Here is a 25,854-nt window from a genome sequence, read left to right on the forward strand (position 1 = left end):
ATTATATACGAGAAGTTTGCTTCTTCAAACTTTTTTAGAAGTCGGGCTTTTCACGCGGCATCTGTTTTTGTTTATGTTTACATTTTTAAGAACTTGTAATGCTCTATACATATATATTTTGATCCATTACTATTAGACTAATACACCACAGTGTTAAATTTTTTTGAGAGTTCTATATTACAATTAAACTAAACAAAGGTTCAACAGTAATTATACCCAGAAAATGACTGAATTTGTACTCTCAGAGTATTTGAGTAAGTTTCAGACATCGGATAAAAATAGTTTCAGTCCTGTGGAGAATACCTCAAGGGAACTTAACGTGGTTATAGAGAAACTAGCAGTGTCTCCAGAGCAGATTGATACAGAAGATGAAACATTAGAGTCGTTACTCGATCTTTGTCAAGGGTTCCCTCACCTAACCGATAAGCTGCAAATACAGTTGAGCTATTTAGTCAGTTCATCATGTAAAATACTAGCTAACGATATACAGAATATTCTCACGGGAACTACAAATTACAATGACACAATTGAGTTGATACCAGAATGGAAGAGGCATCTGGAAGAGTATGGTTACCTCATACACACATTATTATTTTTTTTGAAAGAGGACATCCATAAAACTGCTTCCCGATCCTCGAACCTAAATAGAGGTCGTAAGGCTACAAGCGGTAATGTGGAAAACCATGTTGTTGAAAAGTTCAAATCTTCATGCAATCAAATTTTGCAATTATGTGAGACTATAATTTCCATCTTAAATATAAATTTTAATCGTATTTTCCAGACGACAGTTGAAAACGATCTATTCATTGGTCTGTTTACGAGACCATTATTCTCTCTGGTAGAAGTGGAAGCAGCTATAAAGGTTCCGGCTTTGAAACACTCAATAACAACTATAATTGCATTATCTGTGAGGAATCATGGTCAGAGTTCTAGTACCCAAAATGCCATATTAACTAATCTTACATACTTCTCACATCTATCGAACTTTTCTGCAGAACTCCTCATGGTGCTTTCTGCCGAATATACTTATCCACAATTGACAGAAGATATTTTAAAAGACATAAGTAATCGTGTATTTAACGCCAAAGATTCAACGGGGCCAAAATCTATTTCAGGGTTTCTAATTAAGTTATCATCTCTTCTTCCAGTAGTCATGCTAAGACAAATGTCGTCTTTAATAAAATTACTAAATAATAGTTCCATTACACTTAGATGTTCCATCGTTGAGGCATGCGGTAACATAGTGGTAAATCTGGCTAAGGATGGGGAATCATTCATACACTACAAGCAGCAGATAGGTGTCCTTATTGAACTTTTGGAAGAAAGATTTCAAGATTCCAATCCCTATGTTCGTACAAAGGCTATCCAAGGTTGCCTAAGGATTATAGATCTAAATGTGAAATTGAACGAGAAAAGGGGAAGTATAACAACACTTGCAGTCAGATCGCTACAAGATAGGTCGTCTTTGGTGCGGAGAAATGCAACAAAACTCTTATCAAAACTACTTCTGAAGCACCCTTTCAATTTAATACACGGATCACAATTAAGATTGTCAGACTGGAAAATGTATTTATCTGTGGCTGAAGAAACGCTGGCCAAATTATTAGGAGAAGATAATCCTACTGACAGCATATTAGGTGATAGTGAAAGTATCCATGGTACTGATGATATTTCAAGAATTGAAGAAGAAGCTACTGAAGTCAATAGTACCAATGGAGACTCAATTTTAAAAGCCCGCTTAATGGTTTCATATTATAAGGATGCTCTCGAATTTATTGAAAGTTTACATCGCGGTGTTGATCTAATATCGGATTTGTTATTTTCGAGAAATAGGAATGAAGTACTGGAAGCAATGGACTTCTTGGTTCTCTGTGATGCTTATGATTTAGATCCTAGTGAGAATGGAATAAAGAAGATGCTGCATCTAGTATGGGTTAAAGGTACAAATGACGAGGGTACAAGTATTTCGACGCACCTTATTTATTGCTATAAACAATTATTTTTGACAGCTCCAGATGGCGTGAGTACTAAAGAACGTTCAGGGTATGTAGCAAAGAATTTGATAAATCTAACGGTAGGCGCATCTGTTGCTGATCTTGCGTCTTTAGAAAAGTTATTAGGAATGATGTACCAAGATAATTTGATAGATGAGAATATTATCAGAGTCTTATGGGCAATTTACAACTCAACCCTAAAAAAGGATGTTGCGGGAAGGTTTACAAAGGATCAACTACATGGGTCTATTATAGTGTTAAGTATGCTAGCTCTAGAAAACCATGAAATAATAACAAAAGGTTTAGATTCCTTGCTCAATATTGGACTAGGGGACATTGGAAATAAAGATCTTATTCTGTGCAAATATTCGTGTATTGCAATAGAAAGAATGGTACCCAAAAAACAGATGACAATCCAGTCTGCAATTTCGGAAGCCCAAGAAGAAATTGCAGTCAAGAAGTTATATAAGAGGATTGTTAACAATACTAAGGATTTGGCGTTTTACCCTATGTGCGAACAAGCAATAAATGCATTGTTCACCATATCCTCAAAACCAGACGTTGTCGGGTCTGATTTAATACGTGAGAAGACTATGATGACATTTGGAAAACCAGAGTCCGGAGAAGATTCGATGATGGTGGATACCGATTCAAGAGTTGTCTCTCTGAGTCAATTACTGTTTATTGTGGGACAGATCGCCATCAAGACTCTAGTATATTTGGAGAAATGCGAAGCAGATTTTAAAAAAAGAAAAATCCAAGCTGAAATCCAGAAGGGTAAGCAGAAAGATAATGAAGTCAACACTACGACGGATTCTATTAGTAAAGATAAAGAATTAGAAATGATCGGGGACACCAATGAAGACGATTTTACTGATGCGATCCAGTTTATTAAGGAGACTGAACTTTTGTACGGTGAAAATTCCCTGTTCAAGAAATTTTGCCCCATCATTGAAGAGATTGTATCAAATTCGACCAGGTTCAATGATGTAATGCTGCAGAGGACAGCTACTCTTTGCATGGAGAAACTTATGTGTATTTCCTCCAAGTACTGTGAAAAAAATCTTCCATTGTTGATTACAGTAATGGAAAAGAGCCCTGATCCAATTGTTCGTTCTAATGCTGTATTAGGTCTAGGTGATGTCGCTGTTTGTTTCAATAATCTAGTTGACGAGAATACCGATTATTTGTATCGTCGTCTTCACGATGAGAATTTAATGGTTCAGAGAACTTGTCTAATGACTGTTACATTTTTGATTCTAGCAGGTCAAGTGAAGGTTAAAGGTCAATTGGCCGAAATGGCAAAATGTTTGGAGAATCCTGACCAAGGTATTAGTGATATGTGTCGTTTATTCTTTACCGAATTAGCTACCAAAGACAATGCTATTTATAATGGTTTTATTGACATCTTCAGTAACTTATCTTCAGATAAGATGTTGAAACAAGATGGATTTAAAAAGATTATCAGATTTTTATTATCATTTATTGAAAAAGAAAGACACCAGAAACAATTGTGTGATAAATTATGCAGTAGATTAAAAAAATGCACAACACAGGAACAATGGGATGATGTAGCATTTGTCTTAAATAGTATGCCATACAAAAACGAAAATATTACAGCGATTTTGGGCGAGGGGTTTAAACTTGTAGCTGCTCGTGGATAGGTTGCTAATATCCTAATGGTACATAATGAAATACATAACAATACTACATATAATTTCCTTTTGCGTACATAAAAGTAATACATAAACAAGTGAAACTGGTAATAAAACCATTACCGTTCAACATCCGATTCCGATTCTGATTCATAAAGTGTTTGTCAAACAAATAGTATTGTTTTCACAAGCTTTGATAAATATCAACTCCTCAGTTCAACACATAGAATTGGGTTACAACAGGGTTGCATAATCTACTGGGACAAGAAAAAACTAGCTACTAAAATGCTACCAATGAAGAAACAAAAAGAAGAAGAAACCTTTGGTAGAACTGAGATCTCACAGATACAAGGGCTAAGTTGACAAAATTAAGTTTGATTGAATTACATATAATCACATATTATTTTCCGCTAAACATAAACAATGTATAACGCTTTCCCTTTCGCCAAATATAAATACAAACGGGCGAAAAGAAGTTTCAAACAATAGTTCTACATCATACCCAACGTATAAGAAAATGGTCATAAATGACCCCCCCCATGTTCACAAGCTAGATCTGTCTTGTTAGCAAGTCTGTCCTAACAACGCTCAATAAAAATTTCATGATTAATAGGCACGTTGTTAGAGTTCTTTTTTTGATATCTTTTAAAAGTGACGGGCCTTCAGAAGAGGAAAGCCCATGTGCGTAGACGCGGATTTCTGCCAAACAGAAAAAAAATATCAAAGATTATTCAACTACTCCTTCTGCGATATATATTTTCAACTGTATTTTTTTTCAAGAAGTGGAACATCCATCCATTCTGGGCAGAAAGAACATCTATACAATAGTAGTGAATCAACATTTGCTAAAGGAAGGGAAGGTAAATCATCATTTCATTCATTTGATACTCAGATTATTTTTATTTATTGTAATTTATTGTTCCTAGTAATCCTCCACTTATCACTAATTATATTCCAGTTGTTCGAGTTCTCATATTCGACAAATAGGAACTAGTGATTTGGATAATGACATACAGGTCCCACGTTGTAGTAAACGATAGGGGTTGAATAGTGAATTATATATTAAAGGAAGGTTTTTATTCTAGTTGTACAAATATATTGCCCTCTTTCCATTAGTTAGTGCCTCAGGATCGTTATTAATTATTTTTAAGGTATCATGAGTATACCTACCTCAGAGGGACCATCGCATATAGAAGATGATGGTGCTCCAATAGATATTCCTACTGTTATTCTTCCAATAAATTTCTTAAAATGTTCAAGATCAGATTTAATTGTTTTAATTTCACGAATGCTAGTCTTTTTAATCCAAATAAACGATAATAATGCAAAAACAGATGAAGATAAAAATGGTCCTACAGAAGCAAAATTAACCAGATTTCATTCGAGTACACCCCCAAATATATCGATATACAATTACTTAATACGACTGACCAAATATTCAGCATTAGAATCTGCTGTCCTATTATCTTCCGTATACTATATTGACCTTCTTTCAAGTATATATCCGGCATTCACTTTAAATTCATTAACTGCTCACAGATATTTGTTAACAGCGACTTCTGTAGCGAGTAAAGGTCTCTGTGATTCATTCTGTACAAACGCTCATTATGCAAAAGTAGGAGGTGTACAATGTAGTGAGCTAAATATACTCGAAGAAGAATTTCTAAGAAAAGTTAATTATAGAGTAATCCCTCGTGATAATAATATATCATTATGTGAATTTGAATATCAACAAAATGAGTTTAGCATAACCAATCCTAATGTTTTACCGAAAGATCTACAATTTTCAATCACGCAAAAAAATAGTGGTTATAATATATTGGATATGTACTATAGGAAGATGATCCAATTGATAGGATCATTTTCATCATCACCAGATAAAAGCAGAAAAGTAGATTATAAACTGGAAGAGATAGAACTGAATGCGTCAAATATACCGGATGATGTATCACACAATCCTGTGCGAGATAGAACCAACAGACCACCTAACAAGAGAAGTTACGATAATTCTACTGAAAATAGTAACGATAAATTCTTAGATGAATCAGACCAAAATAATAAAACTTCATTATTTAACCATAACAAAAAACTTGCAACAGAAGAAATTAAGATGCAAATAAATGAACGTATCAAATAATATTCTATTTTATTAAACAATATTCCTCAACTAACTTTTACAAGAAACATTTTCTACTTAATTTATTATTCATTTAAATTGATTAAGAACCTAATTAATAAAAATGTATTACCATTAGTAGACTTACGAAAACTTTTTTCTCATTCATCATACATATATATATCATTTTTAGTTGATCTTATAGAATAAATGTATATTTTAATAACATTATCTGTAGTATTGTGATTATTTTTCAATATTCTAGTGAAGTCAAAATTTCACAGAAGAAAATAGAGTACGTTCATAATCTTCATAATTTTTCGGTTGAGATGGAGTATTATAATCCGGTAATAAAGTCCTAATTTACCTTTCTGAATTTACAACTCAAGATAAAACAGGACTACCCTTATTCTTTAATGGACGAAAGGAATAAAGTTTAAAGAATCTTCTTTATTGAATATAATAATTCAATGGCATGCTTCAGTCCCGAGAACATACGCCAACAGATACTCTCACTTCAAATCTATTTCTATTTCCACAGCAATGTCATTTAAGATGTTCCGAATTTATTTGTCATACAAATTAGAAGTACTGTCAATTATTTACAGATTACAGTTTAATACATAGCAGAAGAGAGTAGATTTATTAAGCATCAAAATTAAAATAATAATAATAATAATAATAATGATAATGATAAACTTAAAAAACGATCTTTGTTAAAAACGACTATTAAACGGTGCAAACCTAATTACCAAAATCTGTTAACACAAAAAGTATACATAACTATTTATTTTTGCTCCTCCGCGTCTTACATAAGAGTAAAAACAAAAGATTTATATTTCGCTTTTAATATTCGGTAAGCGTATACAAATTCATTATTTAATTAAAGAATATAATTCCTTAAATTATATTTCTATTCACGTGATCTGAATTGCTTCCTGAATTCTATAACTCCTTTTTGGTAATGAGTATTACGAAAACTACGTTAAAGTATTTAGAAATTGTTAATCCATTTTTAGTGAAATAAAACGTCATACTTTAAAGATTAAATTACGCTCATAATATAATTTGTATTTTTTTCACTCTGAATAGAGCACATTGTTTCATTTCATTGAGGTCTTACTTTTATGCTATATGCCATTTAAAAACATTGTATGATTTATTAAGTACAGAAATTTAATATTCGATGATTCTTTTTTTTTAACAGAGACTTTTCAGGATGACGAATCATAACTATCTAATATAAAACTACTACCATTATTTGGATCATCGTCAATTCTGGAAGATTTATATTCATTTGAAGTACTTGGGTCGCACTTAATATATTCTATTTTCCCTGATGAGTGATTCTATTTTTATTTATTTATTTTTTTATGTTTATAGGAATATTTACACAATTATATATTGTTGTCTTTCATCAATGAAATTATCAAAACTCTCAGCTAAGTTAATTTTTGGTAATACCCGTTTTAAATTATTAATTTTAAATAAAAAATTGAGTTGCTTTTTATCTACATTTTCGGTCAATAAAATCTTGTCATTCCAATTTGGTTGTTTGGTACTAAAATGTATGAACTCACATGATGGCAAACTATTCCATGATGAAAACCCAATTGGATGGATATCGTCAATATCTGAGGTATCACCATTCAAATCGATACCAGTATTATTTGATGATACTGGTGTTATTCTACTTTGATTACTAGTTGTTGGACTTAAAAGAACAATAGAATTTCTTTTATCAGAAATTTTGGCTCTTTTAATTACTGTAGTAAAATTTTGAATAATTAATTCTTTCAAATTTAGCATAAATAATCCTTGAATATAAATGGATCTTGTATTTTTATTTAATGTCAATAATCTCATCTCTAACGTTTCAATCGAATCATTTTTCAAACAAAGAATTGGTTTATTAAAAAAGTTTTGTTCTTGATTTCTTTCTGACAAATCACTTGGTGCAGAATAATGACTATTTGAATCATAATAATCACCATTATCCTCCATATCATTTAACTCAAAATTATTTTGAGTATCGATATTTAAACCAATAGATCTAAAAGAATTTGGTGAATTTGAAGGTAACCAATTAATAATTTTAGAACGTTTTACACCTTTTGGTATCAAACTAACTCTAAAATAAGGTGTTGCATCACTAGTTTCATTCATTGCAATTTTATGTAACAATTTAATATTGTCACTAAGGGATCTTTTCATTCTTTCTGTTGAACCTGACATCTTCGATTCATCATATTTAAATCTATGACCTGTAAAATAAGTTAAATTTGGCATATTCCAATTTTTAAAAGAATGTAAATCAAATAAAAAACTTAAAGGACATAAATGGTCATTAAATTTTTTTAATACCAAAGTAGATAAATCAATAAAATTACAAGTCTCAGCATTATTATAATTATAGAATTCCAATGATTGTAAATTTGGTAAATAAAATTCAATATCCTTTATGATACCAATAAATAATTTTTCAATAAAATTGTAAGTTTCATGTTCTACTACGGTTCCTATATTCACATTATTACTATCAGTAATAATTCTAGTAATTGTAGATTCCATAATAGGATGATTTTTCATTTCTAGAATCTTATAAATGAATGAATCTATTGTTAGATAATCCATTTTCATTTGCTTTATTGATGGGAATGATATTTTTTTACATCTTGGAGTTAAAGTCTTCTTAGTGATAGTATTTGATTCTATGAAAAAATCATGATTCAAAATGTCGAAAAAATTTCTATTTGTTTTAATGGATGATTGTTGAAATTCTATAATCAAATTATTAAAAATTTGAAAAACGGTTTCGAATTGAGTTACCAATTTTAAAATAGAAGAGTTCAAATAATTATTTCCATTAGATGAAGAAGAACAAGGACAATATATAACATCTATTGAAATTTTACCTTTAGTTAATCTTTGAAAAATATTTTTAAATTCCATTAAAGTATCGTCAACTAATTGTAAAGTATCATCAATAATTAGTACTAATTTTTGATAATCAAATTTTTTAAAATGTGTATTATCATTACCATTAAGATCATGATCATCAATATTATTCAAATCATTTTCATTAAGTTTATCAATATCTAATAAAAAATTTCTTCTTAATAAAGTTAATAAAGGAGTTGATATCATTTTTTTAGAATCAGTTAAATCCATTACCACTATTTTAGATTTAAATATTTCAATAATTTGTTCATAACATTGATTATTATAATTATTACTAACATCCATTGCTAATAAAATATTAATAAAATCCAATAAAAAATTTGTTGATTTAATATCTAATTGTGTGATTATTTGTTGAACAATCTCTAGTGGTAACTTTAGTAGAGATGAAGTCATATCCGGTATTTGTGATTGAATATCGTTCATATTTTATATTTTTTACGTTGATATTTGTTATTGCCGTTTATAATATAATATAATATGGTATAATATGTTAAACTTTTCTTTTCTTAACGTCTATTTCTTCTCCTATTTATATAAGATCTGATCTTTGAAATTGGAAAAAAAGATGAACAAATGGATAAGAGCCGTGATATTTATTATCTTTGATAATAGTGTGACCAATGGAAACATATTAATAAATAAATATGAAATATGAAATATATGTCAGGTTTCTAAAAGACCCTTTTTTGGTTCTTTATCTGTTTCTTCTTCCTCCTCTTTGCTACTTACCACCCTGCCTTATCATAACTTTAGTCTATGTGTGATTCTTTGTTGCTACGCTACTCCTTCTTTCCCTTCCGAGAATCGCATTATTTGCTTGCGCCGTACATTCAAAATCACAGTTCTCACAATTTTTCAACATTTAAATCGAAGGATTCTTGTTAACTGCAACTATTTTATAAAATAATTCAAATAACATTATATTAGTATTGGTACAATCACAATTATAAATATATTAATATAGAATTATTAATGAATATATTAATATATTTATAATAAACGGAGTTATTTACTAGTCGTATCCTATGACATTGCCACGTGATCGCTAAATATATATACATTATTTGTCTTTTTTTCTTTTTATCACATACAAAGAGAACAAATTGTTGGGATGGCTATTTTTTTCGTTTGTTGACAGCGAGCTTTGTTTAAAATATACGAATAGTATATATATTATATTGTATAGATCAATCTGTTTTCTTAATAGCTTATATGCCTATCATATGAAAATAACTGAATCTTTTAATACTTTCAATATAAGACTCCATCTTTTTCAGTTCAGGTCAGTTCATTTTATTTTGTTTTGAATATTAGAAATTATCTGAATACGTAGCGGTTTAAATTAGTGAATATTTCATTAAAGTATTTTTTGTACATCATCTCAATTATAAACTATTTATCATAATTTTAAATCGGTTCAATACAATTTATACACAGAAAAAAAACGGAACAAAAATGATTAAATCTACTTTATTATATAGAGATGATGGTTTACCACTTTGTGCTTCAGTTGATGATGAAAGTGATATGTCCTTAAATGAACAAAAGAAAAAAGTTAAAATTGTTATCTCAAGGTTAACACCAAATTCTGCTACAGAAGCTACATTAGAAAGTGGGAAATATGAAATTAATTATATTAAGAGAGATATTGTTATTTATGTAGTGATATGTGAAATTGGTTATCCACGTAATTTAGCATTTTCTTACCTTGGTGATGTTTCTGAAGAATTTCAACATTCTTATTCACATGAATATGGTAAACCAAATATAAGACCCTATGCATTTGTAAGTTTTGATAATTATTTACAAAAGACAAAAAAAGCTTATAGTGATAAAAAAGTTCAAGATAATTTAGATCAATTAAATCAAGAATTAGTTGGTGTTAAACAAATTATGTCAAAAAATATTGAAGATTTATTATACAGAGGTGATTCATTAGATAAAATGAGTGATATGAGTGCATCATTAAAAGAATCTTCTAAAAGATACAGAAAATCTGCACAAAAGATTAATTTTGATTTATTAATTAGTCAATATGCTCCAATTGCAATCGTTGCATTTTTCTTTGTATTTTTAATTTGGTGGGTATTTTTAAAGTAGAAAGAAGAGACATACAGAAATTTTAACGCTATATTATAATAGTTGAACCTTTCATCCTTACATGAATAAATATAGAAGTATATATAAATACTTAAATATTAATAGAAAGTGTCAGTAAAGTTATCATATTATTATTAGTACACTGTGTGTAAGTATGTCATCCATCCCTTTTCTTTGTTGAAAGAAAATATACATTGCGCGGTGCGAGTCAGTAAGGTCCCCTCTGTTCTCTGTTCTCTTTCCTTGGTCAATTAATCAAATATTACACTATTAGAGCATAATTATTATATACGTAAAAATTGAAAAAAAAAATAAAGAAATGGCAGGAGGAACTCAAATAAGAGAAAATGGCACTACAAAAGATTGCAAATACCCTTTTCTCAGTCTATGTATATTTTGACCCCTTTTGTTTCAGGAATATATATATATAAAGTATATATATATATATATATATATATTTTAGTTGTGGTTGTGATTATATGTCTAATACACTTAGAGATACCCTTATACCAAACATTACATTTATAATCTCTTTCTTATTTTAGTAGAAATAGAAGCAATTAACAAATCCTCATTGTTTGATATTATTATCTTCACATCGATAGATGATAAACAAACCTAACATGTCCTCTGAAACAACTTCAAAAGAAGAAGCAAATAATGCTGAATTGCTTTCCCTAATTAGAAAGTTCCAATTCACAAGAGTACTAGATTCTAATCCTCAAACTAAAGTTATCTCTCTACTAGGTATTATTGATGACAAAGAGGCAATCATTACAGCAGAGAAGACCCATTTCACCTTTGATGAGAACATAAGAAGACCATCTCAGGATGGTACAAGTACCCCTGTATTCTATCAATGTGAAAATGAATATTCTTGTGTGAATGGCATTGAAGAATTAAAGGAAATTACATCTAATGATATTTATCATTGGGGTCTTTCTGTAATGAAACAAAATATTAAATATAATCCAACTGCAAAGATTAACTTAATTTGGCCGGCAACTGAAGTTCATATTAGAAAGTATGAACAACAAAATTTCCATTTAATTAGAGAGACTCCAGAAATTTATACAAGAGTAGTCGAACCATATGTTAATGAAATGTCAAATAATAAGAGACTTAAATGGGTAGATAACATTTTATATGAAGGCGCAGAAGCAGATCGTATTGTATTTAAGGATTATCAAGAAGATAATAAACGTGACAGTTTCGTTGTCTTACCAGATATGAAATGGGATGGTATTAATATTGATGCTTTATATTTAGTGGCTATTGTCTATAGAGATGATATTAAATCATTAAGAGACTTGAGACCCAATGATCAGGAATGGTTAATAAATATTTATAACAAGATTAAATCTGTGATTCCTGGTTGTTATAATTACGCTGTCCATCCTGATGAATTGAGAGTGTTTATTCATTATCAACCATCTTATTATCATTTCCATATTCATATTGTTAATGTTAAACATGCAGGTTTAGGTAACGGGATCGCTGCAGGTAAAGCTATCTTAATCGATGATGCCATTGAACTTCTGAACTATTTAGGTCCAAAAGGTTTTATGAATAAAACTTTAACATATGTTATTGGTGAAAATCATGATTTATGGAAAAGAGGTTTAGAAAGAGAAGTTGAAAAACAATTAAAAGAGGACGGTATTCCTAAAGTACCAAAACTTGTAAATGGATTTTCAATGGAAAACCAGTAAGCAATAATTAGGAAAAGGAAGAAGTAGAATTACAATGACGAATAGAAAATTCATTATAGAAAGAATTTATTTAGTTGTTTCATTCACCAATCGTCACATACATTTATATAAGCCTATATATACATGCGTATTCAAAATAGTTAAAAAAAAACGATTCTAAGAATTTTGATCAAATGAAAATTATATATAACTCAGAAAACAGCAATACTCTATTTACAGTTATCTTTACAAGTCCGTTTTTCCATTTATTATTCTTATTGGTTTAGTTCTGTTTCAAAATAGTACTTTCATGGTAAATAAAAAAAGGACATTGTTATTATGCTATTGGGCAGTAGCGGCGAGGATAATCGATGACGAAAAAAAAGAGGATAATACCTGAATAGTTATCATGCACAGCCAAAAAAAAATTGAACGAAAACAAAATAGGAATATAAAGGAAAATAATTCAATAAGGGGATCAAACTATAATAACAGATCATTTTCTTTAAAAGTGTATTTAAGATATTATTAGTTCTATAATTCTACGATTTACGATTACTCAAAGAATTATATCACATATACATACATACACATATTTATTGCATTAAAGCAACCCAGAAAGTTTATTATCCAAAAGAGCATTACATAATGATAGCTGAAGAAACAAAGAAACGTCACATTGACACTATTGGCGAGATCGATTCATATCAGATATCTCCAAGTAAAATAGATAAAGGAATACCTAATAAGAAGGTTAAACTCGATACCGGAAAGGAGAAGGAGGTTGGTCCCTTAGAGCCGGATTTTGCTGATATTAGTAGAGTTACAATCGAAACAAAGTCTCCCGATAAAGAGACCTCAAAGAAACCTTCCAGAGAAAATGCGACCAGCAATCATAATGATAAGAATACCAAAGGGATAAAAAGGAATAATATATCGGTGGAGTTTATCAGTAAAAGGAATAACTACTCAGATAACATTAAGGAGTATAACATTGAGAAAAATATCGATGAAGACCAATACAGGAGAAGGAATAGTATTATTGAAGGCGAGGATAAATTAATAAATCAATGGCATAAGCTTCAGAAGATTGCTTTCGAGAAGACAGGAGACGCAAAGATATATAAGCCTGGAGATGACCCACGAGATTTCAATGTCCTATGGAGAGGTTATGTTAAAGTTCTGAACAAAGCTTGTAAGAAGATCAAGATCTATGGAGAGAAAAAGGACAATGATAGTGGTGATGTTGAGCCCAAGATTGAAACTCAAAATGAAAAAGAACCTGATTTACAGGAGGATCCTGAATTGGAAATTTTCGATGAAATGACCACAGAGGAGAAAATTATGAAATTAAATATTTTCCTGAGATCAGAGATATATTTTTGTTGTTTCTGTGGGGTAAAGTATAAAAATGAACAAGAATTATATGAACACTGTCCAGGTATAAAACAGGAAGATCACGAATAAATAAATATATAAAAGAAAAAAAAAGTTTTAGCATTTCTTCCTTTACAGAAATATATATTATTTATTATGCATAAAATCATTCATTACTGTTTTTTTTTTGGTATACTTCTTCAACAATTTATAATAAACTGATACGCAACTACTAAGAACATGAGCTCATTCTAAAGAATCAAACTACCCATGGATGTTTAAGATTTAATATCTAGATGCATGTATATCAAAATAGGAAGCTAGTTAAGAAAATTTAAACCCCGAAACCCTTAACTTTCATCACCTAACTACGCGACAATATTTATCAGTCTTATAGAAATGTATTCCAAAGAGAAATAAAATCGAATTATAAAACCTTAATACTTTAGTTCGACCCAAAGAGGAAATCACAACTAAATACCACTAATATATTGTAAATGATTAATATATGAATTTGAAAAATAATGAAGCTGGCGAAGAGCCAAAAAATATATCTATTTCACCTGATTTTTTATGGCTTTGCCAAGAGTTATTCGTAAAGATTGATGAAATTTCGAAAAACAATACGAAAAATTTAAGTAAACCTATTTATATCCTATATTACGAAATTATTGAACGGTTTATAAATCTTTGGAGAAACACTGTGGGCAATGATATTTATCCCGCATTGAGATTGATCCTTCCTTATCGAGATAGAACAATTTTCAATATCAAGGAAATTACATTAGCAAAAGCATTATGTCTCTGGCTTAAACTACCCGGAAATTCTATCACTGAGAAAAAACTTCTTCATTGGAAGGAATATGCTTCTCGTGGTGACAAGTTATCCAATATATGTGTTGGTGAAATAAGTAAGAGGAGAAGTGAGTATACTCAGATATCTGAAAATAAGAAGTTTACGAGGCCAAGCCGTATATCAATTGATGACTTAAATTCAAAGCTGGATCAACTATCACTGGAAAGAAATTCAAAGGATCGGGGTTATAAATCCCTTGCAAACTCTGAAGTATTTCAATATTGCATGCATAATATGTCTTTTATTGAAATGAAATATTTTTTCGATATCTTGTTGAAGAATAGAGTAATAGGTGGACAAGAACATAAATTTCTCAACTGTTGGCACCCAGATGCAAGGGATTATTTAAGTGTCGTGTCTGATTTACGAGTACTAACGAAGAGATTGTGGGACCCCAAGGTAAGACTAGAACAGGATGATTTAGCAATAAGAATAGGTTATGCATTTTCGCCCCAACTAGCCAAGAAAGTGAATTCATCATATGCAACTGTTAGTAAAAAATTATCAAATAACTTCCTGATAGAGGAGAAAATGGATGGAGAAAGGATACAGATGCATTATAAGAATTATGGAACAGAAATAAAATTTTTAAGTAGACGTGGAACGGATTTTACATATTTGTATGGCAGTGACTTAGATAGTGACACTGTAGCAAAATATTTAAAACTTGACATAAACGTTAAGAATTGCATCCTAGATGGAGAAATGGTCACATTTGACAAAGGACGGGGTATTGTGCTACCGTTCGGGATTGTAAAGGGTAGTGCAAAGGATGTCTTAACCCAGAATGATGTTTCAAGTGAAGGATTTTCTCCAATGTATGTAGTATTTGATTTATTATTCATCAATGATACACCATTAACAGAATCTCCTCTCCACCAAAGAAAGGACTACCTCACAAAAATATTAACAGAAGTCCCTCACCATATTGAGATTATCAATACTGTTAAGTGTGATAATGAGGAGCTAATAAAATCTTCATTAGAGAAAGCGATCTATTTGGGCTCAGAAGGTATTGTTTTAAAGGCTTATAATAGTAAGTACTCTGTGGGCAGTAGAAATGATAGTTGGATTAAAGTAAAACCAGAATACTTAGAACAATTCGGTGAAAATATGGATTTAATCGTAATGGGAAGGGATTCAGGTAAAAAAGACTCCTTGATCTGTGGCCTGATTGAGTATAAAAATGATGATAAGTTAAAATCGCTGCATATAATTGAGGTTACTTCAGCAGACGAAAATGATACTGACCAAACAATTGGGAACAAACCTAAGGAACTGAAATGTGTAATGTCCTTTTGTACAATTGCAAATGGTCTATCACAGGAAGAATTTAAAGAAATAAGCAGAAAGACAAGGGGTAAATGGAACCGTTCAGAGGTTACGCCACCACCCACTGAACTTTTATTTGGAACAAAAATCCCTGTTGAATGGATAGACCCCCGAAATTCCGTTGTTTTAGAGATAAAGGCTAGATCTCTCGATAATACTAGCACAAAATCACATAGATACAAGGTTGGATGTACCATTTTTGGAGGATACTGCCGTCAAGTTCGATACGACAAAAATTGGAGGGATTGTTACACTTACAGTTCATTCCAAGATGATAGAATATCGAAACAGAACCAATATAAGAGAACCAATCACCACCAGTTAGTCTCTCCAAAGAAGAGGAAGCAAACTAAAAACTATGGGATATTAAGCTCTTTTCAGAACAGGACAGTGGATATTATCAAAAAAACAGATATTTTTACGAATAATTCATTTTACGTAATGACTGACTACATTAATGAATATGACAACAAACGAACTTCAAAGGAAGACATTATTGATATGGTTATAGAAAATGGTGGGAAAATTGTGTACAATATCTTGCTAAAAGAATGGGATTATAAGTATCTACGCATTATAGGAAATCTATACACAAACGAATGCAAAACTTTGTCCAAAAGAGGATACGATATAATAAGTGCGAAATGGATACTCGACTCTATCAATAATAACCGTGCAATAAAACTAGAACCAGACCACTGCTTCGATGTCTCAGAGGAGTTGAGCGATTTAGCCAACCTGAGAGTTGATAAATTTAAGGATAGCTACACTTCAATATTAGATGATAGTTCTGTATTAAAATGCATAGAGGATAATATGGATTCAGTCCAAGACGCTGACAATTACGAGTTGTATTATAGTATTCCGCAATTCCTTTTCTATAAAAGGGTCATATTTGTGGTACATGATGCAACATATAATCCGCACGTTTATGAATTACAGACCAAGATCAGACTTTTTGGTGGGGAAACGACAGATGACCTTGATGCCTGTAATTTGGTTGTTATTGGTATAGGGTATTCTATCGACATAACTAAAGAAGTTAGGAACATTCGGTATAGTATTTCAAAACGTGTCCACGCAACTTCTCATACCCCTTTAATACCTTATATCGTTAACAGTAATTGGATACAAAACTCTATTGAAAGGAATGTTCAGCTACCTGAAGAAGATTTTCCATATATTGCTACATAAGATTATTCGCATAATGAATAGTTTAACGTGTCTCTTTTAGGGAAAATAAAATCGACAGTAGACGCTAATTATGAGCCGGTTTACATAAAGTTAAATAATATTCTTGTTAGATATTTTCTTTTATTAATATACATGTTAAATGCGAATGTAGCAACGCCTTGCAAGATATATTAAACACTATTTGCTTGTTCAGTAGTCAATTCTGTTGGAATGTCCTGCGTAGCTTCATTTATTTTGGGTTTATCATCTGTATTTGTTTTGTTTTGGGAGTTGTGTTTTCTTCTCCTTCTTTTTGTATTAGATTGACCGTCTACCTTATCATTTGAGGATGACTTCACCCCATCTTTAGAATTATCTATATCATTGTTTGATTCCCTTTTTCGTTTTTTCATACTTAGTGGGTTTGGGCCCTTTGGACCCCTTGGACCCCTCGGTTTTGACTTCTTTGGCTCTGTTGTAGCCCCTTCCTTTTCGGCAGGCTTTTCTTTTGTTGGTTTTGGATTATTTAAACCTTCATATAACTTCGACACTTCCTTTCTTCTACTCACCTTTGCACTCGCATCACTCAATGGTTCCATTACCATGACAGCTCTTGATATATGCACCAATGGCACACCAGGTATACGTCTTAACTTTCTTCTAATTTGAATGTCTTGGGAAGCCACAATATACCTATGCTTATTCTCACCCTTAATATCAACGATACTTTCGATACATTCCATTGGTGTCTTAGGATCCTTTGGATTATGATTACAACGACGTCTTTCGAATTGTTTAGCCATATATATGGCATCCTGGTTTCCTAGTTCATACAATGCTTGCATACAACATTGAGTAATCATAACCTTAACTTCAGCTTGTAGGGTTCTCTCTAGACCTTTGGTCAGATCAAAGCTAGAGTCATTACTAGTTGTTACGATTTGATCATCCACTATGATTTGATATGGTTCTCTAAACTTGAATGTGTGGTGATAAACAAGCAGTTGCTTTCTATAGGACTTAGCCCTTTTCTGACGCATATTTTCAATTTAATTTAAATATGTGATAGTGGTTGGTGTACTGTGAGCAGTTAAGTTAATATATGGTACCTCTAAAATGTTTTCAGTAGTTTGCTTTCTTATTATTTACTAGTTTCTTTAAAGCTCATCGCTAAAAAATTTTCTTTTTTCGCTTTCATGAAAAAGAAAAGTCCTGTTAAGAATTATTTTCTATCATAAATAAGAAACTATGAGACTTTCAACGTAGAAAAATAGATAATTACTATAGAATTAGTTATATAAAAAGATAAGTCTATATTGATTCTAATCTGAAATACATCATTGTTTAAATAATGGTATAACTGAACTGCGAAATTTAAATTCACAATGCTTGTATAGTCTTGTTTCTTAGAGTAAATAATTTGTAGTAAGCCCACAACCAAAACATAACGAAGCAACCAAAGCCAACGACACAGTTTAGGATCACCCATAAGTCTGGATATTGTTTTGGTGGTTCTATGAAACGATCACCAATGTGGATAGCAAACATTGCTATGTAAGAACAGACTATAATCAATTTCCACAGGATGTTGTTTGGTAGTAGACTTCTGCGACGGTAATTCTTATCGGTATCACTAACCGGTGGACCTGGAGTCAAGAAACGTGGTAAAAATCTTGGTGTAATGAAACTAAAATTACCTAACAACCAATTACACATTATGAAACAGGTGCTGTATTGCAAAGATAGGTGATCCTTTTTTAGCAATGGCCACAGTGTAAATAAAGAGACATTATTTATCCAACAAACAAAAGATAGAACATTTCTATCATTAGATGTGTATAGTAAAGTAACTGGCAGTAAAGGCACTAATATGGTCTTTTCATGAACTTGGAAACTGAACAGGAAAAATGACATGGCACAGGTTGTCAGGGAATAAGGTAGTAAATGTTTCTTTGGGTATAACAAACTCATCAAAAATGCTGGCAAGAAACCGGCCACCGTCAAAACTAATGAGTATAACTGTAGTTGTTCTTGAGTATACAATGTTTTGAACTTTATGAACAAATTCCCAACACACCAGAAATTGGCGACTTTATCTTCAAATATACCTCTCGCAAAGGGAAAAATACGACTAATACACTGTCGAACATTTGTAATTCTTCCTCCAAATAAGTATAATGGTCCGAATACAGAGACAAATGCTAAGACTGTTGCTATAGCTATACCAATGAATCTTGAAATGTTGAACCACTTTGGAAAGAATAATGATTTACTTAACAAATATGCGAAGAACACTGGAGCGTAATATAGAGACATTTGCTTAAAACATATAGACCAAACAAAACAAACTGCGGCCATTGAGTAAAATCCATCTAGTAAATTATTAATAGTGTAAATAGTTAAACCCAACATCACAGAGTTATATTGAAAATGACCATGATCAATTAACATCAGAGATGGTTGGAACAAAATAGCAGCAGCAGCAATATATTGACTTACAGGTGATTGGTTTCTGTGTCTTCCAACCCATTTTGTAAAATACACGACGGCTGGAATGTAGAAAATAATATCACTTAGAACTACAGTTAACCTCATAAACGTTTTGATCCCATCTTCTTCATATCCACGAGATTCGTTCAATGCAAACCATGCTGGATAAATGAATGTACCAATCTTACCTAAAATATAAGAATGGAACGCGGTTAAAGGTGGATAATCCAGACCCCAGTATTGTAAATCAAACCAGTACCATTCTGATATCGGCAAATGCTGAGTAATTTCCATCCAATGTCTTTGAGCTTCAAAGTCACCGAACATCGGAGGTGTATTCATACCAGAATAAGGTCCTAACCCGATTGCAAGACGAATAATCAACGCAAATATTATAATAACATAATGTGTAAGCCACTGGCTTCCTGCTGGTCTAAAAGGGGCTAGGAAATCATAAAGTGGTGATGCATAGAATGGATCGTTAACTGGTTCATTAGCATCCACTATTTTAGAACTATGATGGTTCTTTTCTCTTTTGGTACCCTTCTTCTTGGAAGACATTATCTATAGAGAGATAAAGTTTCTTGATATAATAAAGATAAACACAAAAATGTATTATTCCCGATGTATGTTCTCCTTTAAATACTCTTATTTCTTCAATCAGGGATAAGTATAGTATATGTTGATCGAATTCCCAACAAATGTATCTATCACCTTTGTTGCTGTTGTCCTTAGTTTATTTACTTCAAAAGCAAAACAAGCTCGCAGCGCCGTCACATAATAATTTTTCACTGTTGACCTTCCAAAAGAGACAGAGACATCACAGATTATGGTAAATTACTAAAACGAATGGGGAAGTGGATAGAGTAACCAATACGAGACTACCGTACTTATCAACTTATGAATATTTTATTATATATATATATATACATACAGATATATATTTGTAACCATAGCGAACTTAATGATGATCAGCGACTTCGGCCTCGGTGATTCCGTTTCTTATAGAAGATCTCCAACCAACTGCTCTTTCAAACCCATTAGTACCTGTTTGATAGTTTTCGAAAACCTTCCGTAATCTTTCGGAGTTAGTCTCAACGAAGGGGCCATGTTGCAGAATTGGTTGATCAAGGATTAGTCCACCAATGAGGAAGAATTCTGTGTCTTCGTCAGAATCAATAGACCCCTCGATAGTGTTACCATCAATATTAAAGAATAATGTCGAGTATTGAGGATAATGTTTTCCATTGAATGAAATAGCACCTTTACTGACATACAAAAATACGTTAAAGTTCGAAGGCACTTGTTGCTCAAAACGTGTCCCTTTCTTGTCCGAATTAAATATGTAGTATTCAACTGGAGTGTATGCAAGTTCTTTCACTGATTCAATACCATATGATTTACCACTAATAACTTTCACGGCCAAATGATCGTTTGGTCTAGCAATAGGAATGTCGCCATTTTTCAAATCTCTGTATCTTGGTTCAACGTCCTTTAATTTAGCCGGTAAATCCACCCATAATTGCATACCAATACATGGAGAATCATCTGCCATAAGAACCGGTATCTCTGCATGCATAGCAGCTTTACCAGCTGTCATAAATTGCATGTCACCGGGACGCAGCACTCCTTTAGCGCCAGTAAAATCCTCATGAGCAATCATACCTTGTGACATATATGTAATAGTCTCTTGTCCATGATGAGGATGGTCTGGGAATCCAGCTGGTGGAGATACTGTGAAGTGGTCCAGCAGTAAAAAGGGACTAAAGTTACGTTGCTTGTGAGTACCGATGGACCTTCTAACGGTAGCACCGACACCTTCTTGAGTTTCGGTAGCCGCAAAATAGTGGGCTAGTGTACGTAAAATTTTTGTCATTTTAATTTGTGATTAGTTTGTATTTGAATAGAAAAAAAGAATAGTATGCTGATCTATTAGATGAACGTAAAACAAATAAACACAAATTTTACCACTTTACAACTTCCCACACTTCTCATCCAGAATACATCCTATTTATATACTTTTATTCTCTGTCGGAGTTTTCTGAAACTGTCACGACAGGGTATACATACACAGAATAATATAGTGTAGTTAATAATATCAGTAATGCAAAAAGTATAAACTTAATAATATCTTACTCATCGCCCTTGTGATCCATCGCTCACTATCAACAAATTTCGCGATATTTCGCTTCTTTGTGAGTATCGCGCGATGAATAAGGAATTAATAAGGAATTAATAATGTAACTAACAATAACAGAATTACATTAAGTCTTAGAAGTGTTTTAGAGCAAATTACTTAAAATTGTTTGATAGTTGACATACCAGATTTGGAAAAAAGGGGGGCTGGATAGAGATAAAGTAGGTTGATCTGTACTGTTATTTTAAAAAAAATAGTATTATCTTAGTAGATGTCTGACGACGACTCACTTTCCTTTGGGGAGGATTTCGATGAGCTTCTAGAATTAGCAAACAAACCACCAAAGTCTACCCAAGTAGCAACCGCATCACAAACACAGATACCTATCAGTACTGCAGGCACAATTACCAGTAATCAGAGTGAGAGCAGAACGAATCAGAATGGGGAGAATATTCTAGAACACCAATTAAATGAGGCCAAGGGAGAAGCTAGCGTACTTAGAGATAAGATCTCACGCCTGAATAATGAAAGAGAACAGGAGAGAAAATTGTTACATGACCAAATGAAAAAGTTGAGTGAAAGTCGTACCATGGAGGAAGATAATTTGAAACAAACGATACAGAGATTACAAGATGAAAAACGATTTCTTACAATGGGTGCCAAGACAGCCGCAGCCGCAGCCGCAACTGCATCATCATCAACTGCTGTATCACTATCAGTATCGTCCTCATCTCCAGTTACACCCACATCAATAACGTCTACACGTATACGAAATACAAGTGCAAGTTTAAACAATCGACATAGAGCACAGCCAGGAAATAGCGTAACTAGTTCACCTATAGTTAAGAGAAGAAAAATTGGTGATACTTTACTACCGCCTAAAAAGAATAACACTAACAATACAGTGGTTCCTTTGAATCTTAACAAAATAACTACCGATGAAGTAAGTCTATTGTTCGACGCAATCATATCACATAGATCAGTTGGTACTGATTTGACAACAATAGAAATTTTAAATAAATTAAAATTGGAAAACATAAAGAGTTCTGAACTGAAGGAGGATTTTAAACTTTGGAATAATGAGTCTATTGGTAAATCTTTATTTATTCTGTTATCTGATACCAAGAGAAGTTTATCGTTAGATAAATGTATAGGAATCCTCCAGGAGAAGATAGCTTTTTTGATTAAGAGTATATGTTTCAATGAGGCAGAATCTAACATTGCTGTACCGTTCTTGTTGGAAATTATGTATCAGATCATAACATTTAGACCAAGTGCTGTAAGACAGTATGTATTGAAAAATACATTTATGTTCTTATGTGATTTAATACGAGTTGAAGAACATACTTTAATGGAATCCAAATTACCACAGGATAACGAAAACGAACAATTACAACCACAAATATTTCAATTTGAGTTGATCAATAACTTGGTCATATTTAACTCTTTCGACTTACTAGAAATGTCACTTAGAATATTACAATCGCATCAAATCTCAAAGGAAGATTTTAAGTCATTTTTTGACTCTACTTTAATGGGTTTATTAAAATCTATCTACAAATTGGCATTACCAATCTCATATAAAATAAATTTTAGAGTGGCCATTAATATAGTGGAGACATTGAAGACAATAGCCAATATTCAAGAGGGTCTATTACCAATTAGCGATACAGGCATGGGAAATAAAGATAAAAAATCACAATCTCTTTTGGAATCCTCATGGTGGAATGAATGTATTTTCAGGATATATTCAATTTTAGAAAAAGAAATTAAAAATATAGATATCGATGACTCTACAGATATTAAATATACATTAAATTTTAGTCGATATCATGACAGCTTTGGATTGATAAGGAATATTGGAAATGATACTATTGGGAAAATTATTCCGAAATTAATAGATCCAAACATTATACAGGGAACACCCTCAGTAATATCGAAAGATGATTTACAGTTATTAAGTCACGATGATGCTATTGATTTTCAATTTGAATACTGGAACTTCCTATTGAAAAATGAGATACTAGATTTGTTTGATTCGTTATTAGCCATATATCCTAATGATTTACAGATAGCAAATAGTGATATGTTGTCAGTTTTAACTAAATTGCTCTCTAGAGAACAAGAGATTTTGTTGGCAAGAAACATTGGGCAAGATTCGTCAAACGTCATACATAGACAAGAAATTATTGAACATCTAGTTTCATCAATCTTCAGAGTTTGGACTCAGAACCGTCGTAATATAGAGACCGAAAGAGTCAAAGAATTTGAGAACGAGTTATTCATGGCGTTGTGGAGAGTCGTTGCAACAAGTAACGGTACTGTCGTAAATCCGAAACGTAGCAATATAGAACTTAATGATCAAGCTATCCTTGTAGATTCATTATATCGAATGACGATTGATGACGATATGAACTATTATGAGGATGCGTTCGAAGATATTCCTAATTATGTGAAGGATGAACTTGAGGCTGGACTTCAAGAACGGACTTCCAAAATTATGCAAATCAAATACAACGATACCTCTTTAGCCATGGCACGTCATATCCTTGAAGCTGAAGTCGGTAGCTCTGTATCTATGGAAAATGTAGATTCTTTATATAAGGCTATGGGTTTATAGAACAACTTAATAGAATATGATTATGATAATATAATTAAAAATCCTTTTTATTTATTTATTATTGTTTTGTTTAATAATACAATACAAATTTGAAAAAATATATATATATGTACCATTAAAATGTGGCGAAGATAAAATTGAATGCTAATTTTGTGAGATTTGTTTAAGCAGAAGCCTTTTGAGCGGTACCAGTTTGGAAACCGTTCTTGAATCTTCTAGAAACGTGCTTTAGATATTGCATTCTACCAGTACCGACAGTGGTTCTTCTCTTAGACTTAGCACCCCAGTTGAAAGATCTAGTCTTAGCAGCTGGGTAACCACAGGCTGCACAGGTCTTCTTTTGAACGTGGAAAGAACGACGACCACATCTGTTACATAGAGTGTGAGATTTGTTGTGACGCTTACCGAAAGATGGAGTACCCTCTGTTTATATTAGATAACGTTCGAATATTGAATCTGAATATATGTCATGATCTTTGAATCAATACATAAATAAAATTTTCAATAAATGAATTACGTTAAAATAAATTCGTTAGTAAATGGTGCTAAAAAAAATTATGGTAAGGTTAAGAATGCGAATATTTTCTACAGGAGAATAGTAGAGTATTTGTAGAGTAATATTTTTATATTATAATTCATGTTGGATGGTTTATCATTATTAATTGGAGGATGAGTTGGAAAATATCATTATTTCACAATGAAAATAAAATAAATTAAGACCCAATTTCTAGGGTACTCCTGTTCCTCTAAACTTTGATGTTCTTGTTTCCACAAATTCTTTATTTTATATCTCTTATTCATAGTTGTAGATCTTTATAAAATAATAAAGTTACACCTCAAATAGTATCTTATTGAATACTACTGGTTCATTAATGCATGGATATCATTCTCAAAAAGATATCTCGATTCGTACAATCATTTATATTATTTCATATTCTATATTCAATTGTTATTATTCATCGATCTCTGATGTTTCTAATGTTTCTGATGTTGTTCTTCTTCTTGTAATATTTCATGTATTCCTTCTTCCTTTCTTTCGTAAATCTTATCTACATACTACCCATGCTTGCTATTTATTTGATTGTATATTTGTAGCTTATATAATAAGTAACAAGAGATGATGATAATATCTACTAAATCCACTTATATGCTGCTTTGCCACCTCTTAACAACGTCAATACAACACTTTGAGTAGGGTCTCATGGTAAACCACATCACCTTCCAGTATGGTAAACTTTGGATATTAGAGGACTATCAACGGTTTTACGATTTGTTCAGTTTCTCTATTACTGATTGTTCCCAAGAAAAGAGTGAAAATTTCAGTATTTGTGATGGCTTTGCCTTTCTCC

General features: G+C 31.8%; 12 protein-coding genes across 12 annotated transcripts; 7 read left to right on the forward strand and 5 right to left on the reverse strand.

The window, feature by feature from the left end:
- Positions 1–223: 223 nt before the first annotated feature.
- On the forward strand, positions 224–3,658 carry YCS4 (condensin subunit YCS4; the record flags this gene model as incomplete). The annotated part of the gene is made up of 1 exon (XM_041551780.1): positions 224–3,658. The coding sequence occupies one exon, from the start codon at positions 224–226 to the stop codon at positions 3,656–3,658; it is 3,435 nt and encodes a 1,144-aa protein (XP_041407714.1).
- Positions 3,659–4,805: 1,147 nt separating this feature from the next.
- Positions 4,806–5,786, forward strand: PHO80 (Pho80p; the record flags this gene model as incomplete). Its single annotated transcript, XM_041551781.1, has 1 exon — positions 4,806–5,786. One exon carries the CDS (start codon positions 4,806–4,808, stop codon positions 5,784–5,786), a length of 981 nt encoding a protein of 326 aa, XP_041407715.1.
- A 1,368-nt stretch (positions 5,787–7,154) lies between these two features.
- Positions 7,155–9,122, reverse strand: BOP2 (Bop2p; the record flags this gene model as incomplete). The annotated part of the gene is made up of 1 exon (XM_041551782.1): positions 7,155–9,122. The coding sequence occupies one exon, from the start codon at positions 9,120–9,122 to the stop codon at positions 7,155–7,157; it is 1,968 nt and encodes a 655-aa protein (XP_041407716.1).
- Positions 9,123–10,184: 1,062 nt separating this feature from the next.
- On the forward strand, positions 10,185–10,829 carry SEC22 (SNAP receptor SEC22; the record flags this gene model as incomplete). Its single annotated transcript, XM_041551783.1, has 1 exon — positions 10,185–10,829. One exon carries the CDS (start codon positions 10,185–10,187, stop codon positions 10,827–10,829), a length of 645 nt encoding a protein of 214 aa, XP_041407717.1.
- A 605-nt stretch (positions 10,830–11,434) lies between these two features.
- On the forward strand, positions 11,435–12,541 carry DCS1 (5'-(N(7)-methyl 5'-triphosphoguanosine)-(mRNA) diphosphatase; the record flags this gene model as incomplete). The annotated part of the gene is made up of 1 exon (XM_041551784.1): positions 11,435–12,541. The coding sequence occupies one exon, from the start codon at positions 11,435–11,437 to the stop codon at positions 12,539–12,541; it is 1,107 nt and encodes a 368-aa protein (XP_041407718.1).
- Positions 12,542–13,168: 627 nt separating this feature from the next.
- CMG1 (Cmg1p) lies at positions 13,169–13,987 on the forward strand (the record flags this gene model as incomplete). The annotated part of the gene is made up of 1 exon (XM_041551785.1): positions 13,169–13,987. One exon carries the CDS (start codon positions 13,169–13,171, stop codon positions 13,985–13,987), a length of 819 nt encoding a protein of 272 aa, XP_041407719.1.
- A 418-nt stretch (positions 13,988–14,405) lies between these two features.
- DNL4 (DNA ligase (ATP) DNL4) lies at positions 14,406–17,279 on the forward strand (the record flags this gene model as incomplete). Its single annotated transcript, XM_041551786.1, has 1 exon — positions 14,406–17,279. One exon carries the CDS (start codon positions 14,406–14,408, stop codon positions 17,277–17,279), a length of 2,874 nt encoding a protein of 957 aa, XP_041407720.1.
- Positions 17,280–17,449: 170 nt separating this feature from the next.
- Positions 17,450–18,298, reverse strand: UTP23 (rRNA-binding ribosome biosynthesis protein UTP23; the record flags this gene model as incomplete). The annotated part of the gene is made up of 1 exon (XM_041551787.1): positions 17,450–18,298. The coding sequence occupies one exon, from the start codon at positions 18,296–18,298 to the stop codon at positions 17,450–17,452; it is 849 nt and encodes a 282-aa protein (XP_041407721.1).
- Positions 18,299–18,638: 340 nt separating this feature from the next.
- Positions 18,639–20,309, reverse strand: ALG6 (dolichyl-P-Glc:Man(9)GlcNAc(2)-PP-dolichol alpha-1,3-glucosyltransferase; the record flags this gene model as incomplete). Its single annotated transcript, XM_041551788.1, has 1 exon — positions 18,639–20,309. One exon carries the CDS (start codon positions 20,307–20,309, stop codon positions 18,639–18,641), a length of 1,671 nt encoding a protein of 556 aa, XP_041407722.1.
- A 400-nt stretch (positions 20,310–20,709) lies between these two features.
- KABA2_07S06556 (pirin family protein) lies at positions 20,710–21,624 on the reverse strand (the record flags this gene model as incomplete). The annotated part of the gene is made up of 1 exon (XM_041551789.1): positions 20,710–21,624. One exon carries the CDS (start codon positions 21,622–21,624, stop codon positions 20,710–20,712), a length of 915 nt encoding a protein of 304 aa, XP_041407723.1.
- Positions 21,625–22,156: 532 nt separating this feature from the next.
- LCD1 (Lcd1p) lies at positions 22,157–24,505 on the forward strand (the record flags this gene model as incomplete). Its single annotated transcript, XM_041551790.1, has 1 exon — positions 22,157–24,505. One exon carries the CDS (start codon positions 22,157–22,159, stop codon positions 24,503–24,505), a length of 2,349 nt encoding a protein of 782 aa, XP_041407724.1.
- Positions 24,506–24,668: 163 nt separating this feature from the next.
- RPL37B (60S ribosomal protein eL37) lies at positions 24,669–25,569 on the reverse strand (the record flags this gene model as incomplete). Its single annotated transcript, XM_041551791.1, has 2 exons — positions 24,669–24,928; positions 25,563–25,569. The coding sequence occupies 2 exons, from the start codon at positions 25,567–25,569 to the stop codon at positions 24,669–24,671; spliced, it is 267 nt and encodes an 88-aa protein (XP_041407725.1).
- Between the last annotated feature and the right edge of the window lie 285 nt (positions 25,570–25,854).

The sequence above is a fragment of the Maudiozyma barnettii genome (genome assembly GCF_903064755.1).
Source record: "Maudiozyma barnettii strain CLIB 1767 genome assembly, contig: KABA2_07, whole genome shotgun sequence".
In the NCBI taxonomy this organism is placed as follows: domain Eukaryota; kingdom Fungi; phylum Ascomycota; class Saccharomycetes; order Saccharomycetales; family Saccharomycetaceae; genus Maudiozyma; species Maudiozyma barnettii.